This window comes from Scyliorhinus torazame, chromosome 3 (assembly GCF_047496885.1).
Source record: "Scyliorhinus torazame isolate Kashiwa2021f chromosome 3, sScyTor2.1, whole genome shotgun sequence".
Classification (NCBI taxonomy): Eukaryota; Metazoa; Chordata; class Chondrichthyes; order Carcharhiniformes; family Scyliorhinidae; genus Scyliorhinus; species Scyliorhinus torazame.
In genome coordinates this window covers 46524617-46541491 of record NC_092709.1, presented here as the reverse complement: position 1 = coordinate 46541491, position 16875 = coordinate 46524617, and the positions used below count along the sequence as shown (strand labels likewise).

At 41.2% G+C, this 16875-nt stretch overlaps 1 protein-coding gene across 3 annotated transcripts in view; it reads right to left on the bottom strand.

Moving 5' to 3' along the window:
- Positions 1-16875, bottom strand: part of elmod2 (ELMO/CED-12 domain containing 2) — a 42439-nt gene that overhangs the window by 22595 nt on the left and 2969 nt on the right. Inside the window, exons 2-6 of one of the 3 annotated variants that reach the window (XM_072495620.1) lie at positions 15474-15567; positions 9291-9376; positions 8025-8172; positions 6059-6087; positions 4737-4834 (exon numbers count right to left, since the gene is read on the bottom strand). In XM_072495620.1, coding sequence (XP_072351721.1) covers positions 4737-4834; positions 6059-6087; positions 8025-8169 — 272 coding nt within the window. In that variant the 5' untranslated portion in view covers positions 8170-8172; positions 9291-9376; positions 15474-15567. The remainder of the gene's footprint in view (positions 1-4736; positions 4835-6058; positions 6088-8024; positions 8173-9290; positions 9377-15473; positions 15568-16875) is intronic. The other 2 variants (XM_072495619.1, XM_072495621.1) reach the window with 2 other exon arrangements.

Sequence of the window (16875 nt, the reverse complement as noted above, 5' to 3'; positions counted from 1 at the left end):
AGACTGGCATCTGTGATGCTGGGACCTTAGGAGGAGGCAGAGATGGAGCATCCACTTGGCACTTCTGGCTGAAGATAGTTGCAAATTCTTCAGCCATCTCTTCTGCACATATGTGCTAGATTCCCCATCATTGAAGATTGGGATATTTGTGAAGCCTCTTCCTCCAGTGAGTTGTTTCATTGTCCACCACCATTCATGGCTGAGTGTGGTAGAACTGCAGAGCTTAGATCTGATCCATTGGTTCTGAAATTGCTTAATTCTCTCTGTGGCATGTTGCTTTCGCTGTTTGGCATGCAAGTAGTCCTGTGTTGTAGATTCACCAAGTTTACACCTTTTTAGGTATGCTTGGGCCTGCTCCTGGCAATCTTTCCTGCTCATTTCATTGAACCGGGGTTCATCCCCGATTTGATGGCAATGTTAAGAGTGGGGCTATGTTGGGCCATGAATTTACAGATGATGATTGTATACAGTGCTGCTGTTGATGGCCCACAGCATCAGATAGATGACCAGTTTTGAGTTGCTAGATCTATTTGAAATATATCCCATTTAGCATGATTATAGTGCCACACATGATGGAGGATATCCACAAAGTAAAGACGGGACTTTGTTTCCACAAGGACTGTGCAGTGGTCACTCCTATCACGACTGTCATGGTCAGATGTGTCTGCAACAGGTAGATTGGGGATTTTTCCTTTTGTTGGCTCCCTCACCACCTGCCAAAGACACAGTCTAGCAGCTAAGTCGTTCAAAATAAGAGTAATAACTACTGCTTATCAACTAATCTGGTCCTGAAAGATGGACAGAATGTTGTTAACAGTCTCTATTATGATTAATCGCCATTTTTAAATGAAATTATTTAAACAATTACAAATACCTAAGGGTTTTTATATTTCAACACAAGACCATAAGACATAGGAGCAGAAATTAGGCCGTTGGCCCATCGAGTCTGCTCTGCCATTCAATCCTGGCTGATATGTTTCTCGTCCCCATTCACTTGCCTTCTCTCCATAACCCCTATTCCCCTTGTTAATCAAGTTCCTTTCTATCTCGGTCTTAAAGACACTCAGTAGTTTGGCCTCCACAGCCTTCTACGGCAGAGTTCCACAGATTCATCATGCTCTGGCTGAAGAAATTCCTCCATGGCTCAGTTTTAAAGGATCGTCCCTTCAGTCTGAGGCTGTGCCCTCGGGTTCTAGTTTTTCCGAATGGTGGAAACATCTTCTCCACATCCACCCTATTTAGGCCTCTCAGTGTCCTGTAAGTTTCAGTAAAATCCCCCATCATCCTTCTAAACTGCAACAAGTAGACTCCGAGTCCTCAACTTCTCCTCATTTGACAAGCTCTTGATTCCAGGGATCATTCTATTTACACTATATGTAAGCACCAATCTTCATTTTTCTCAGTGTAAAATTTCTAAAAAGTGATTTGACTTTAGTGCTTTTAATTTGTTGGGTAGCTGTCTGTAATAATTCTTTAATGCGATTGGTTGCTTGGATGGCTTGACTCCGGGAATCCCTATTAAACATTCCAATCATTTGCATGTTGAGAGAGATGAAGTTCTCACCACAGAGATCATTGGACTTTTCTACACAAATTTCTTCAAGGTCATCAGTAAATGTCCATTCTTGGGCTCAGTATCAAGTCATTCTAGTGGATTTGGTCATTACCTCAAGGACAGTATATGCTTCCTGAGGTGTAATGCCCAGAACTGAACTCGGTGCTACAGATACGGTCCAACCAGAGCTATACGTAACAGCAACTTAATCTCTTCTCTGTTCAGCCACTCAAGAAAAAAGTCAACATGATATTTGCCTTTTTAATTATATTTTGAGACTGTACACCAGCTTATCGTGATTTCTGAACTTGAACCTCTACAAATCTTATTCCTCTACAGTTTCTAGTTTCTTACTGTTGGTTAATACTGATCTATATTTCTTCGGTCCAAACTGGATGACATCACATTTCCCAGGTCTACAGATTTGACCAATCACTTAATCTATTTTTTAATAATAATCTTTATTGTCACAAGTAGGCTTACATTAACACTACAATGAAGTTACTGTGAAAAGCCCCCAGTCACCACACTCCGGCACCTGTTTGGGTACACAGAGGGAGAATTCAGAATGTCCAAATTACCCAACAGCACGTCTTTCGGGATTTGAGGGGAAATCGGAGCACCCGGAGGAAACCCACGCAGAATGTGCAGACTCCTCACAGACAGTGACCCAAGCCGGGAATCGAACCTGGGACCCTGGCGCTGTGAAGCCAATGTGCTAACCACTAAACCATTGCAACTTTCTACTCCCATCTACAGTACCGTGCCCCCTAACTCAGCAAGCTTGTATAATTATGGCTCACGTCATTCTAAGTTAAGTATAAATATAGTGAAAGCAGAAGCCCCAGTACGGATCCCTGGAAGGCACTATTAGCAACATTTTCAACTTAAGTGTATACCCATTATCCTTATCCTTGGTCTCCCACCTCATAAGTAATTTCCTACTCATGTCAATAAGTTAGCTTCTATTTCATGCACTCTCAATTTTGTTAACAATCAATGCTACAGAACCTTTCCAAATGACTTCCGGAAATCCATACAAATAACACCAATGATGTTTCCATGTCTACCATATTACCTCATCAAAAAAATTCAACTAGGTTCATTAGGCGTGACTTTCTCCTTACAAATCCATGTTGGATCTCTTCAATCAGTTCACACTTGTCCAAGTACATGATCGCTCTTTCCCTAAATACATTCCCGCAACAATTTCGACTAATAGGTCTGTAGTTTTCTGGTGACTCACCCTCTAATTGTATCTCTATGTGGAGAACTTCTTGTACCTCCTGCAAAAGCTAGAGTTAGGCCAATAACTCAGCACTATTAATGAATATCCCAACACACCAAATACCTGCACACATTTTCGGCCCATCAAATGCTATAAACGAAGATGATCCACAAGAGCTGGGTTCACCTGACAATGGACAAATTTATCAGGCAGTATAGTAACCGCCATATTTCATTATGTTCATCTGTATTGTTTAAAATTAAGAGTCTGAATTAAAAGTGCGGGTTGAATGTACAGGAACTCATTAATTACAGTAATAACTGGTTACAGCACTAATGTTAACTTCCTTCAGGGTAAAATGAAGGCACTCCGGCAGAACAGCGAGTTTAAAACATCTAAAGTTGAAATGGTGGTGAAACCCTTCAGAAAGCAATTTGATTCAGGTAAGCAGACATATTTTAAGCATGTTAGGCCCATTGTTATTCATGGCTTAGGTATGCCAGGGTTCATTAGAATAAGGTGTACTTCATAATGGGTTTCATAAGAAAGGACTGGAGTGTCAAAGTTTACTTTGGTAGCACAAGTGGATAGCACTGTGGCTTCAGAGCGCCAGGGTCCCAGGTTCGATTCCCTGCTGGGTCACTGTCTGTGTGGAGTCTGCACGTTCTCCAGGTGTCTGCCTGGGTTTCCTCCGGGTGCTCCGGTTTCCTCCCACAGTCCAAAGACGTGCAGGTTAGGTGGATTGGCCATGATAAATTGCCCTTAGTGATCAAAAAGGTTAGGAGGGGTTATTGGGTTACGGAGATAGAGTGGAAGTGAGGGCTTCAGTGGGTCGGTGCAGACTCAATGGGCCGAATGGCCTCCTTCCGCACTGTATGTTCTATGTTCATTCTAATTCAGGTTTCAAGTTGAAGTAACAGCTTTTCAGGTGTGTGTTTATGGTAGGAGTGCTACAATTAGCCTTGATGCCTCGAGAGAGAAGAGTGGTCACATTTCTCATTGCTATCCAGTGACATTTGCAGTATTAGGATGCGATGCTCCCATGGTCAAATAAACAACTGGCAGCCACTATCTAGGTTCACACAATGAAACTTCAGTAAGATGCAGAGGGTGAAGACAGCACCCATGATGGCGTGACATCACACTGGCACGAAACACCACTGGTTTCCAAAAAGGGGGGAGGGGGGGGGCGGGGAAAGAGAGAGGTGCCTTGAGGCTCCAGGGGTTCAGGGACAAGGCAGGGCATTGCCCCATGGCAGTGTGTCAGGGGGGCACATGAAAGGGGCAGTGCCAAGGGGGTTCTGGCAGAGGTGGTAACCCGCCTCCATTATTGGGGATGTGGATCCCGCTTATGTGTGGTGCGGAGGGGTTGAAAGAGCCCCGATGACTGCAGGGTGGAATGCCCCGATGTTGGCATTGTGGTGGGTGGGGTGCCCCAATGCTTTGGGCCCCCCCCCCAGCTTATAAGAAGAATGTTCATTTGGTTCAGCCACTGAAGGAAATTTTAAAATTAGAATAATAATCTTTAATAATAATCTTTATTGTCACAAGTAGGCTTACATTAACACTGCAATGAAGTTACTGTGGAAAAACCCCATGTCGCCACATTCCGGCGCCCGCTCGGGTACACAGAGGGAGAATTCAGAATGTCCAATTCATTGGGAGGAAACCGGAGCACCCGGAGGAAACACTCGCACACACGGGGAGAATGTGCAGGGTCCGCACAGACAGTGACCCAAGGCGGGAGTCGAACCTGGGACCCTGGCGCTGTGAGGCAACAGTGTTAATCTCCGTGCCGCCCATGCATCAGCATGATTAGCAGACATTTTAAAAATGTACATTTAAATATTCGAAAAACAAAAAAACCACAGCAGACAATTAAGAGGTTAAATGGGCAGTCAATGGATTTTGAGTGCAAGATTTGAAACAAATTCAAGAATCAACATAACTTACTTTGGATCTTTCTGAATGGAAATCTCTTTTATCTTCATTATGTCACGAACTTTGTTTGCCACATTTGCTTCATCGACAGTCACTGATGTCTTTAACACCTAAACAAGAAACAATTAATTAGTCAGCACAAAGTTATTATAAGCATTGTTAATGCCTTGGGGGGGGGTAGCATTAAAAAAAACTTTAAAATGTTATTGTGAGTAGCTGAGACATGCTACTGTACCAGTTTTCTTATTCAATTGTCTATTTCTCCCAAAAATTGGGAAAGGTAAGACCCGACCGAAGGACAGAAGTGCCAGTAAGTGCAAAGCTGTAACGGAAAATTTACTCAAATGTTTTGCTCCCTGTTTCATCTTACCGTATTCAGTGTTTAAAGCTAACTTTGATTACCCATGGTATTCAAGTCTGCGTCTCGTCACTAAACTTTACTGAGGGATTATGATTACATATACTGCAGATGAAAGATTATTCCCCCCCACATCCTCCTCCAAAAAGGTCATGCACTTTATAATGTATTGAAGTCATTAACTTCACTATTCAAATCAGCAGGTAAGGATACTGTCCTTTCTCTTCTCCCCTCCCTCTCCCATGTCACTTTACAGTACGAAGTCTTACAACACCAGGTTAAAGTCCAACAGGTTTGTTTCGATGTCACTAGCTTTCAGAGCGCTGCTCCTTCCTCAGATGAAGGAATTCACCTGAGGAAGGAGCAGCGCTCTGAAAGCTAGTGACATCGAAACAAACCTGTTGGACTTTAACCTGGTGTTGTAAGACTTCGTACTGTGCTCACCCCAGTCCAACGCCGGCATCTCCACATCATGTCACTTTACTGCCATGATTGGAATTTGTGTGCTGAGAGTAGCACCTGTCTGTGTTTTAGTGGGCTTAAACCTTTATTTCATCTTTGTTACTAAGTTCTATGTTTCTTCCTTCTGCCTACTAGTGGATCAGTCTCCCCAGGGTCCCAAAGTTAAGTGCCTTTCTTTAATGAATCACATTTAATCTTCACACTGACCATATTTTACCAGCAGTGTATTAGCCACCACACGTTCCAGTGTGAAGACAGACTTTATAAAGTTTAGCTTTTGAAACAAAACCAAAGCACTCAGGGAAGGGAAGAGGAGAACTGAAAGATAGGAAAATACTTAGATAGTACGTCAGGTAACGATAAAGGAAAATTAATGTTCTTGTGATCCAGGCAGGACTTTGACAGTGAGGCCCAGTTCTATTTGAAGTGTTAATTATACATTAGTAACTAGAAACAATATTGACCAGTTTATCAAGCAGATAAAGATCCACACAAAAAAATTAATTTCACTTACTTCATTTCTGGAGGATTCCAAAGAATACTCTATTTAAAAAAAAAAAAATGTTAAATTTAGTATTTTGCTTCAATATTTTGATGTAATTCAATAGATTTTAAAAAACTATTTCGGGAAATATGTTTCAGCAGATTTAAAAAAACTATTTCGGGAAATATGCCAAAGAAGCATGTTAAGACAGATACCAAATTTGCAGAGGTTGACAATTATTTTAACTGTTGCAAGAAATGAAAATACTTTTTGTCTGAGGTTTAGGGCCTTCCTTTCAGCATTACAAGCTACAAATATAGTCCCATGCATTACTTGAAAAGGGATCAGCTGATGATCTGGATAACTGTGGTCCAGGCTTATTAACACCAAATAAAATTAATCAATAATTGGCTGCGGAGCAATAAGTGAGATACAAGTTAATGAGTAGTTGTGGTCAAAAGAACTTAAAAAGGACGCACAAAGTGAAAATCAGTGAAAACAATCTTTTCACTATAAACAACGCTGGTCATCCCCAACCTAGTGTATATTGTGCAGTTCTGCCATCCACAGTCCAAAGAGGTACAGCAATAGTTCACTCAGATGAAAAGAGGGCTAGAGAATGGACTGGGATTCGGCACATGATAAGGGATAAAATGGAGAAGAAATATTCGTTGAGTTTCCAAATAAGGTTTGGGAATGTAAAGGATCAGTCAGACTACTTGTTTTTCTGTCTCGCGCCAATACAAAAGAATGAGCATCAATTAAAAGGTAGATTCACACAGGGCACAATACTTTGAGGGGACTATCAATTTCCAAATTAGCTTATCGAACAAGGATATAGTTGTCATGTAAGGGTACCTTTAAGAAATGGGTGTTTCTTAAATAGCTGTAGTGGATGTACCTTAAGGAAATGGGTGTTTATCAAATAGCTGCAGTGATGTCAGAGTGTGAGTGGAGCTAGGCTGTGTGTCTGCTTTTACTTTTGAGCTGGCAGGTACAGTGTGTGTTTAGTTTCATTTTCAGAGTTGGAGCTACATGCAGCCAAACAAGGTGTAATTTTGATCTCTCTCTGTATGAAATATCTTCAAATCACTTGCTAATTTAAAAGTGAAAACTGCTCTCAGTCGAGAATTTCAACCTGCTATCTTTGTTAAAGAGGGTATTTGTCTTATGGATGTTGCTAGAAAAGATTACGGGTTACTTAGAGTACTGTATTCTTTGGGGAAGTATTTGAGTTGCTCAGATGTTTACTGTGTATTTATAAAATGTTAACTGGATTCATATAATAAACATTTTAAAAGTATTTTAGCTCTCTGTTGCATCGCACCTGTAGAGTGGGCCCTTGTGCTCCCCATAACCAAAATCTATTAAATAGTTTAGCAGGTAAAATGATCTTGGAGAAATATATAAATTTACGTAAATATAGGGCAACATGGGTCTAAATGGACCTACAGCTTTTCCATGTTTCAAGTTCTTTCTCAAAATTACTCTATATTTAGTCGAAAAAAGGGTGTTAAATTGTGCACAAAACAAATATTGATTGGACTTCATGGAAAATAACATTACAATTATTCACACAGCTTCTATGTGGGAGTGGCAGTATTAGAGAATGAAGTTTTAGCATCAATAACTCGAGCCAAAGTATTGCTTCATAAATGCGTCACACCTGGCATTGACTTAACCCGATTCACACATCAAGTTTAAAATGTCTGAAATATGATTCAACGCAGTTTTTTGTCACAGGTAGCCACACGCATTCTCCTGCCACTCCACATGCTGAAGAACAGGAAAATTATCTATTTTCACGTGCTGCACAACTGGCGGAAGTTGTTTTAAATGTCACCCAAAAGAATACCAACTGTTAGCAAGTCTCTGGGTGCGAATAGTAAATCTGGAACATACATATACCACATTATGATAAGAGAGCGGGCAAACAGTATTAGCAGATGCTTTTGCCCCATTCACAAGTAAAGGATTAGCTTGCCCTGCCACTCACCTATTTTCATAGCACGCTCTGCTCCTGGAGCAGTATTGGCACAAATACGTTGTAGTTCACATCGTCCGGTCACCTTTCTTAAAATCCATTTCATCCAAGACCTCAGAAGAGAGCTGTACAGGTAATGCCAAATTAAACCAATCATACCCTGGTGAGAAAAATAAAGATGATTTCACCAAATATGATTCACAGCAGAATGGTTAACCTGTTTAGAATCTTCAATGTAAAAACTTTCCAGACCTACCTGAAAACCCGGTTCTACATATTACAAAAAGCTGCCTCCCAGTTATAGTATCTTAATCACAAACTAGATCACCAAGCACAAATAGTGGGAATGGATGTGAACTCCAGACCCAGGTGCAAAAGGATGCTTGGAATGTCAACCTATTGTTTCTACTAATCAATGCCACATTTAAAATTTCCATTTCATTTTACTTTTGTTAAGTAATGGGTTAAGAGACATTGCAATTAGTTGTCCCATTTATGTTCAGTATCCATTAATTGACACTGATATGTAAAGAGGCTTCAGGTGGCCTCTGTCAGGTGGTGTGTTGTTAAGAGTTTTGCGCAGAGGCTGTGGAAGTGAAATAAATGGTGTTTGGTGAAAAGGAACAAGAACTTTAGACTCTTCCTATCACAGCAAATAAAACGGCTAACAATTGGTAGCAAAGGATGATTGCTGTGTAAAGGGTTGAAAGATACAACTTTTCCAGATCAAACCAAGGAGTGAGTGAGAAAAGAAAAAAAAAAAAAGGGATATATGGCCAAACCGAGGATAAAGATGGCTGGGTATGACTATCCTCCCTTATTTTCTGAAAGGGAATCATACGACCAATGGAGAAGTGCAGTAGTTATGTGGACTAAGGTAACTGCTTTGGGAAAGAGAAAACAAGGTATGGTATTGGCTCTTTCTCTACCATATGGCAGTAAAATCTGAAACAAAGTGCTTTCTGAGCTGGAATTGGAAGAGTTCGACTCAGAAGGAGGTCTGGAGACTTTATTACATTATATGGATAAGATTTATAAGAAACATAACTTGTTAAGTGCGTACGAAGCATGGTCTGATTTTGATAAGTTCCGGAAAATGGAGGATATCTCCACGGAAGACTATATAATGGAATTTGGCAGACTATATAAAAGGCTGCAGAAACACAACTTGGAATTTCCACAGTCTGTGGTGGCCTTTAAATTACTTGACTGTGCTCGAGTGAGCAACATGGATAGGCTCCTGGTTTTGACAGGAGTTCAGTTTACTGATAAGGATACCTTATTCGAACAGATGACAAAAGCTTTACAAATGTTTCTGGGGAAACATTCGATTCCGATGGCTCTGATTACCCAAATAGGTCAGCCTGCAATAAGGCAAAATATGGAAGATACATTAGTAACAGGATGGCGAAATCGTATGGCTACGAACAGGGCTCAAGACTATAGAAGGAGACCGAGACAAGGAAAATTATGAAGACAGAAACCCAGTTAGAACCTACAATAGGAAGATGAACCCCAGAAATGCACGGGGCATGAGAAATCGATGTTTTCGATGTGACTCTCAATACCATTATGCTTTCAACTGTCCAACTTGTTATGATAGAGTGTTTGAAGTGACACATGACACGGAAGAGTCAGAAGAAGAAAAAGATAGTGACCAGAAAGAAGGCATTGTCCTATTAACAAGCAGTTTTACGCCGGTAATGAGGGTGTTGGTTGCAGAATCCTTCAACTGTGCTGTATTGGACAGTGGCTGCACATCTACTGTGTGTGGAATTGACTGGTTAAAATGTTACCTGGACTCCTTGAATGCCGAAAATCGTAACAAGGTTAAGGAATTTGAAAGTTCCACAAGTTTCAGGTTTGGGGATGATAATACTCTGAAGTCGCTGAAAAGAGTGGTGATCCCTTGCAAATTGTTGGAGTGAATCATTTCATTAGCACGGATGTTGTATCAAGTGAGATACCTTTGTTTCTGAGCAGCCCGTCGATGAAGAAAGCACACATGAAACTGGATATGGAACAGGATAAGGCAACAGTTTTTGGAAAGACAGTGGACTTACAATTTACACAGTCGGGACACTATTGTATTCCATTACTGACAAATAATATTTCAAGTAGAGGGGTTAAGGATGTGTTAATGGCAGTTGAAAATGGGACTTTAGCTGATAAAAAGCTTGTGGTATTAAAATTGCATAGGCAATTTGCACATCCGTCTCCTCGGAGGCTGAAAAATTTATTAAAGGATGCAGGGGTAAGGGATGACGACTATACTAAACTGATAGAACAGGTTAGTGACCGCTGTGAAGTTTGTAGGAAGTACAGAAGGACATCAGCACGACCGATAGTAACCCTACCTTTGGCCAGGGATTTTAACGACATTGTGGCCATGGACCTTAAGATCTGGGATAAAGCAAATAATATATTTATTTTGCATTTTGTAGACTTAGCAACCAGATTTAGTCAATCAACGCTTGTACGAAGTAAAGAAAAGAGAGTAATTCTGGATCAAATCGTGGAAAAATGGATAGGGACAGGAATGGGTCCACCGACAAAATTCCTTACGGACAATGGGGGAGAATTTGCTAATGATGAGTTTAGGGATATGTGTGAAAACATGAATATCAGAGTTATGAATACGGCTGCAGAAAGTCCATTTTGTAATGGTGTCTGTGGAAGAAGTCATGCTGTCATCGATGACATGCTTCGGAAAATTTTGGCAGATCGACCAAATTGCAGGCTAAACTCAGCTTTAGCATGGGCAGTACATGCAAAGAGTTCATTGCAGATGGTTGGGGGCTATAGTCCTTATCAATTAGTGTTTGGTAGAAATCCTAAAATTCCGTCCATTTTGGATGACCAGCCTGCAGCTTGGGAGGGGACCACAATTAGCTCTGGTTTTGCTGAACATTTAAATGCATTACATAGCAGTAGAAAAGCTTTTTTGGAAGCAGAAGTCTCTGAAAGAATTCGCAGAGCTTTAAGACATAACGTACGCCCATCAGATGCCGTTTTTCAGCAAGGAGGCATGGTATACTATAAGAGAGACAATTCTAATGAATGGAAAGGCCCAGGGAAGATCATAGGCATAGATGGCAAAACAATTATTTTACAACATGGTAATCAAACTGTTAGGGTACATTCATCAAGGATAATGGGTACAGATTACAAATTTTCAAATTTAGACAGAGCAGACAGACATGACGAGGAACCAGAGTCATCTGGTATGCATGTGTTACAGAACTATGAGGACCAATTAACTGATATAGACAGGATTTCTGTGGAGGAACACAACACTTCTGATGAATTAGAACAGGCCATTTTTCCGAAAGGGCAACTGCCAAAAGTTGGTACAAAAGTGACATACTTGCCTGAAGGGTCTAGTCAATGGAAGGATGCAACTGTTATTAGTAGAGCAGGGAAGGCCACTGGAAAGTATAAACATTGGTTGAATGTACAGCATTCAGGGGAAGGAGTCAAGACAATGGATTGGGAAAATGAAGTTCAAAAATGGAGGGCACAGAAACGCAGTGCCAGTTAAGATTGTACATCGGATAGTGAACAGGTCCGCAGGAAAAGGTCGAGAACTATTGAAAGGACATCCCACACCCACAGCAGAAGGGAAAGATCAAGCAGTAGCAGTACAGAACGAGATACCAGGTGGGAGAGGGGACGTAGTTTGTCAAGATCTCGGAACATGAGTAAGACTATGAATACTAATAGGAGTAGAAGCCCACATGCACGTGAGATTTTGGTGGCTTCAAATAAATTAGATGAAAAAGTTATTAAAGAAGCTAAACAGCAAGAATTGCATAGTTGGAGTGAATTTGGGGTATACACGGAAGTACTGGATAGGGGACAAAGAGCTCTATCCCACAGATGGATTTGCACGGAAAAGGTTCTTCCGGATGGAACTTATAAGGCAAAGGCCAGGCTTGTGGCAACGGGATTTGAAGAGAACCTAGGTGATCAGGATTTAAGGGTAGATTCACCTACAGCAGGAAAGGTTATTTTAAAGATCTTCTTGGCTCTATTAGCCACAAAGGCATGGGAATGCAAATTTATAGATATAAAAGCTGCCTTTTTGAAGGGGCATCAGCTCCAGAGAGACATTTTTCTCCATCCTCCTAAAGAAACAGCTAACACAGAAGGGGTACTCTGGAAGTTGAACAAATGTGTATATGGATTAAATGATGCATCTAGAGTCTGGTATTTTTCAGTAAGGTCAGTTTTGTTAAAGTTGGGCTGTTGCCAGTTGAAAGCAGATCCTGCAATGTTTTACTGGCACTATGAAGGAAATCTTTCTAGCATTTTTATGATGCATGTCGATGATTTTTTGTGGGGTGGGACTAGTGGGATTTTGAAGCTATTGTAATCTCTGGTTTGAGGAAAGAATTCAGGGTTGGAAGTCAGGCTTCCGGTGCATTTAAATATATTGGACTGGAAAATGGACAGACTAAGTTAGGGGCAACTTTACGACAGCAATCTTATTTGGAAAGCATCAGTCCAATAGCAATTAGTCGTGGCCGAGTTTCACAAAAAGATGCAATGTTTTCAAAGATAGAAAAAGAGCAACTGCAAAGTTTAATTGGGCAACTGAACTGGTTAGGTAGACAGACTAGACCCGACGTGAGTTTTGATATCTTAGAGTGGAGTACAAAAATGAATGATCCCAAAGTGGAAGACATAATAAGAGCAAATAAAGCGCTGGACAAACATAAAAATGCAGGAGTGTGTTTTGATGTTCCCGGTTTTAGGTGACCTTAAGCACTTGAAACTCATATAGTGATGCGTCCTACGCAAATTTATGTGATGGGGTTTCAAGTGCAAGAGGTTTTATAATTTTCCTTTTGGGGAACAATGGTAAATGTTGCCCGCTTGTGTGGGAAACAAAAGAAAATACGGAAAGTGGTAAAAAGCACTTTGGCTGCTGAGACGTTAAGCCTTGTAGAGGCGGTGGACATGGCCTTTTATATAAGTATGATATTGACAGAAATTTGGGGATTTGGATAATATACCTATTGACTGTCACATTGACAATAAATCCCTGTGGGAAAATGTGCACTCTACAAAAAGTGTCAATGAAAAGAGGTTACGGATAGACATTGCAAGTTTGAAGCTGATGTTGGACAGAGGGGAAATAATAAAATTTAAATGGGTCGATAGGAGCTATCAATTGTCACATTGTTTTACAAAAAGAGGGGCGAGTTCACAGAAACATTTGGATATTGTTAATGAAGGGCGCTTATTTCTGTGACTGTTTTTTTTTTCTTTCTCGTCCAAACAAAATAAAAGGGGGGGGGGGGGGGAATCATGTGTGTGTTTTTGAGTTTCTTGAAATTTTGTTTTCACCTAATTATTTTTTTCTCCAAGGAAGGGGAGACTGTTAAGTAATGGGTTAAGAGACATTGCAATTAGTTGTCTCATTTATGTTCAGTATCCATTAATTGACACTGATATGTAAAGGGGCTTCAGGTGGCCTCTGTCAGGTGGTGTGTTGTTAAGGGTTTTGTGCAGAGGCTGTGGAAGTGAAATAAATGGTGTTTGGTGAAAAGGAACAAGAACTTTAGACTCTTCATATCACAGCAACTAAAACGGCTAACAACTTTATGGCTAAATTATAACTCTTGCTGTGAAAACATTTTTTTATGAAAACAAGGAATGAAGTAACTAAAACTACCAGTAAATCACTACCACCCAGCTAATAGAAATTTATTAATTTGAACATTTACCTTCTGTTTTCCAATAACACCCATATGTTTAAAGCGGTCAACCTGAACGGCAACCAGCACCCTCAAGACTACTGAAGCTATTCAAATCTTGGGTGATAATAGCAGGAAGGATGAAAGATGATACAGAAAATTGGTAGACACACAATCGTTTTAATAAACAGTGTGTAATGCTGTTCTGTTACAACTTATTTAATCACTACAATTAGCTTCACTTCCCCTCAGGTGGTGAAAAAGTAAATCGGAACAGAATTTCAACCCGATCACTCTTCGGTGATCGCTACTATAAAGTATGTGTTTGTCACACAGAGTCATCTCTGATCATTTCCTTGCATCCCTCAACACTCAAAACACCCTCCCACCTATATTGCGTCTGTCTCTGGAGAGAATTCACCACTGCCTCCAAGTCATCTACAACTGTACTTTTAAGTTCCTAACTATCCAGCCTTCATTCACCATGTACTTCTGCACAACTACTGAACCGTTCAATCACACACTTTCTCTCCTATCCTGGCCACTCCCCTTGGTAAGGCTTCAATTTTCACTCCTTCAAGCCCGAGAGAGAGGGGGGGGTCAGGGATTAGGGTTCAGCTCAAGTCGATGGGCGGGGAAACCCAGGCAGGAGACGGGCGGGGGGGGGGGGGGGGGGGGGGGGGATGTGAGGAGTCTTGGAGGTCTCGGCCTGGGGTACTTTAAATAGTCACGGTGAAGTTATAAGTGCTTTTATTTCTCAAAACCCTTTCAGAGTAACATAGGCAGAACCATCTGAAGTTAGCGATTTATTTAAAAAAAAAAAAAAATTTTGAGTACCCAATTATTTTTTTTCCAATTAAGGGGCAATTTAGCATGGATAATCCACCTAACCTGAACATCTTTGGGTTGTGAGGGTGAAACCCACGCAACACAGGGAGAACGTGCAAACTCCACACAGGCAGTGACCTGGATCCAGGATCGAATCCAGGTCCTCAGCGCCGTGGGCAGCAGTGCTAACCACTGCACCATAGTGCCGCCCAAAGTTAGCGATTTAAACTGCTTTGTTGGATGGTTCCCAGCGGGCAGCGCAATTGTCCAGGGGAAGTTAGCCCTTCTGGGCAATTGCCACGTAAACTTACATGGGAACTTCCCAGATGGATTCCCAGTGCAAATTTGGGGTACCCCTCCAAATCCAACACTGGGAACCAGGAGGTTATGGGCCATTGTTTTTGGCACCCACCAGAAACTCTATTCCCTAGCTACTGATTGCAACCCTCTACCCGGCTTCGGTCTTGGGCTGAACAAAACGGTTTACAACAATAGAATCCTGTGTGACCCTGGACTGAAATACAAGCCCCATATTACACCTAGCACAAAGACCACCTACTTCCACCTTGATAACATTACCCATCTACTGCTGTAAGCTTCATCCATATTTATGCTAACTCTGGGCTAGACAATTTCAATGTTCCCATTGTTAACCTCTTCTAAGACACTTCTTGAAACCCACCTTCTTTCACAGTGCCTTTAATCAACTTTTATGGTTGCATGACCATTTTTGTTTTATTCTGCTTTTGTCCATCACCTTGGGACATTTTGCTATATTAAAGGTGCTGTCTAAATGCAAGTTGTTAAAGGTGTTGGAGGAGGATAGGATCCAGTTTGCCTATTTTTCCCTTCACAATCAAACAGACTGCAAAAACACACTGTTCATGAAGACATGTGAAGACACAGTGGGACAGCACTTAGCAACCAATACCTGCAAACGATCCAAGGTAAAGTTGTGCAATGCTCTGATCAGTCTGAAACTGAAGTATAGTGTGCAGTTCTAACTGCCTGAGGAGGTGATGATGCTGAAATAAAAAAGAAAGGTTGCGAGGAAGCTATCAGCAAAAGTTAGATATACAGGCTCTTCAACCTTAAAAACAGATGCTGCAGACATCCAGTATAAATAAACCTAGAACAATGCCTTCAGGTATGTCAGAGCAGCTACCGAAGGGAACAGATTTAAACTAACGAATGGTAAATTTAGGACATGTCATGATGTAGAGAACTGTTAAAGCTTAAGCAGCTTCTGTCATTTAAGCCAGAAGTCCTGATTTATTTAAGAAACACTAGATGCTGTAACAGGATTCCACATCAAAATCAAGCCACCTATGGCACTGCTTCATCCAAAAACTACATCAGGCTTCAGTTAGCACCTCCAGAAAATGGGAACAAATATTAGAGGGAAGAAAACATTGCAATACAGATACCTGTATGCAATATATCCAAATTGAGAAAAAGAAACCAGCAATAACCTGGTAACAAGATGTGATATTTAATCTGCCACCTGGTCATAAAATCCCCAAGGCCTCGTATTTTGAATAAATTTACACAGAAATTCCAATTTGAATAAAGGTCAGTGGGGTTGACCAGTCCATGTATTATATAAGAGCTGTCGTGCTATATTATCATGGAATGAAAGGACTAAGCTGGGGCTGTACTGATCCTTCAGCCCAATATTAGTAGCTTCTTTTGACGAGTTACTTGTCATAATATACACCAGTATATTATGGTGCAGACACACACACACAAACTGATGGATATGCAGTGGGACCAATCAGCAAACACAACACCGCAGCCAATCACCAGTGATAGCACACGCACTGTAAAGACAGGGGACAGGAGAATTCCCGCTCATTCTAGTAGCAGCCAGCTCGGAGCAGAGCTCACAGCCTGCAACAGACATTCACCATGTGCTGAGTGCATCACCTGGTTAGGACTAGGCAAGGGTCAACAGTTAAAGCTGGTATTGCATTTACCCACAGTTCAAGTATGTTAATATAGTTAACCTTAGAATAAAATAGAGTTGCACCACTTCCAGTGTTGGTGACCTGTTTGTGATCCAGAACACCCAACATATCATGGTACAAGGAGTGGTTGCATACTAGCACTTCTGAGACCCACCTGCAACTAATCAGCATTCCGGCTTCCTGAAGTACACCCAACATATCATGGTACAAGGAGTGGTTGCATACTAGCACTTCTGAGACCCACCTGCAACTAATCAGCATTCCGGCATCCTGAAGTATGGAGAACATCAACGCGCCACCGCCGCTCGGCATCGCCGGCAGTCTAAGGGTCAATTGGAAGATTTTTAAACAGTGCTTCCAGCTCTT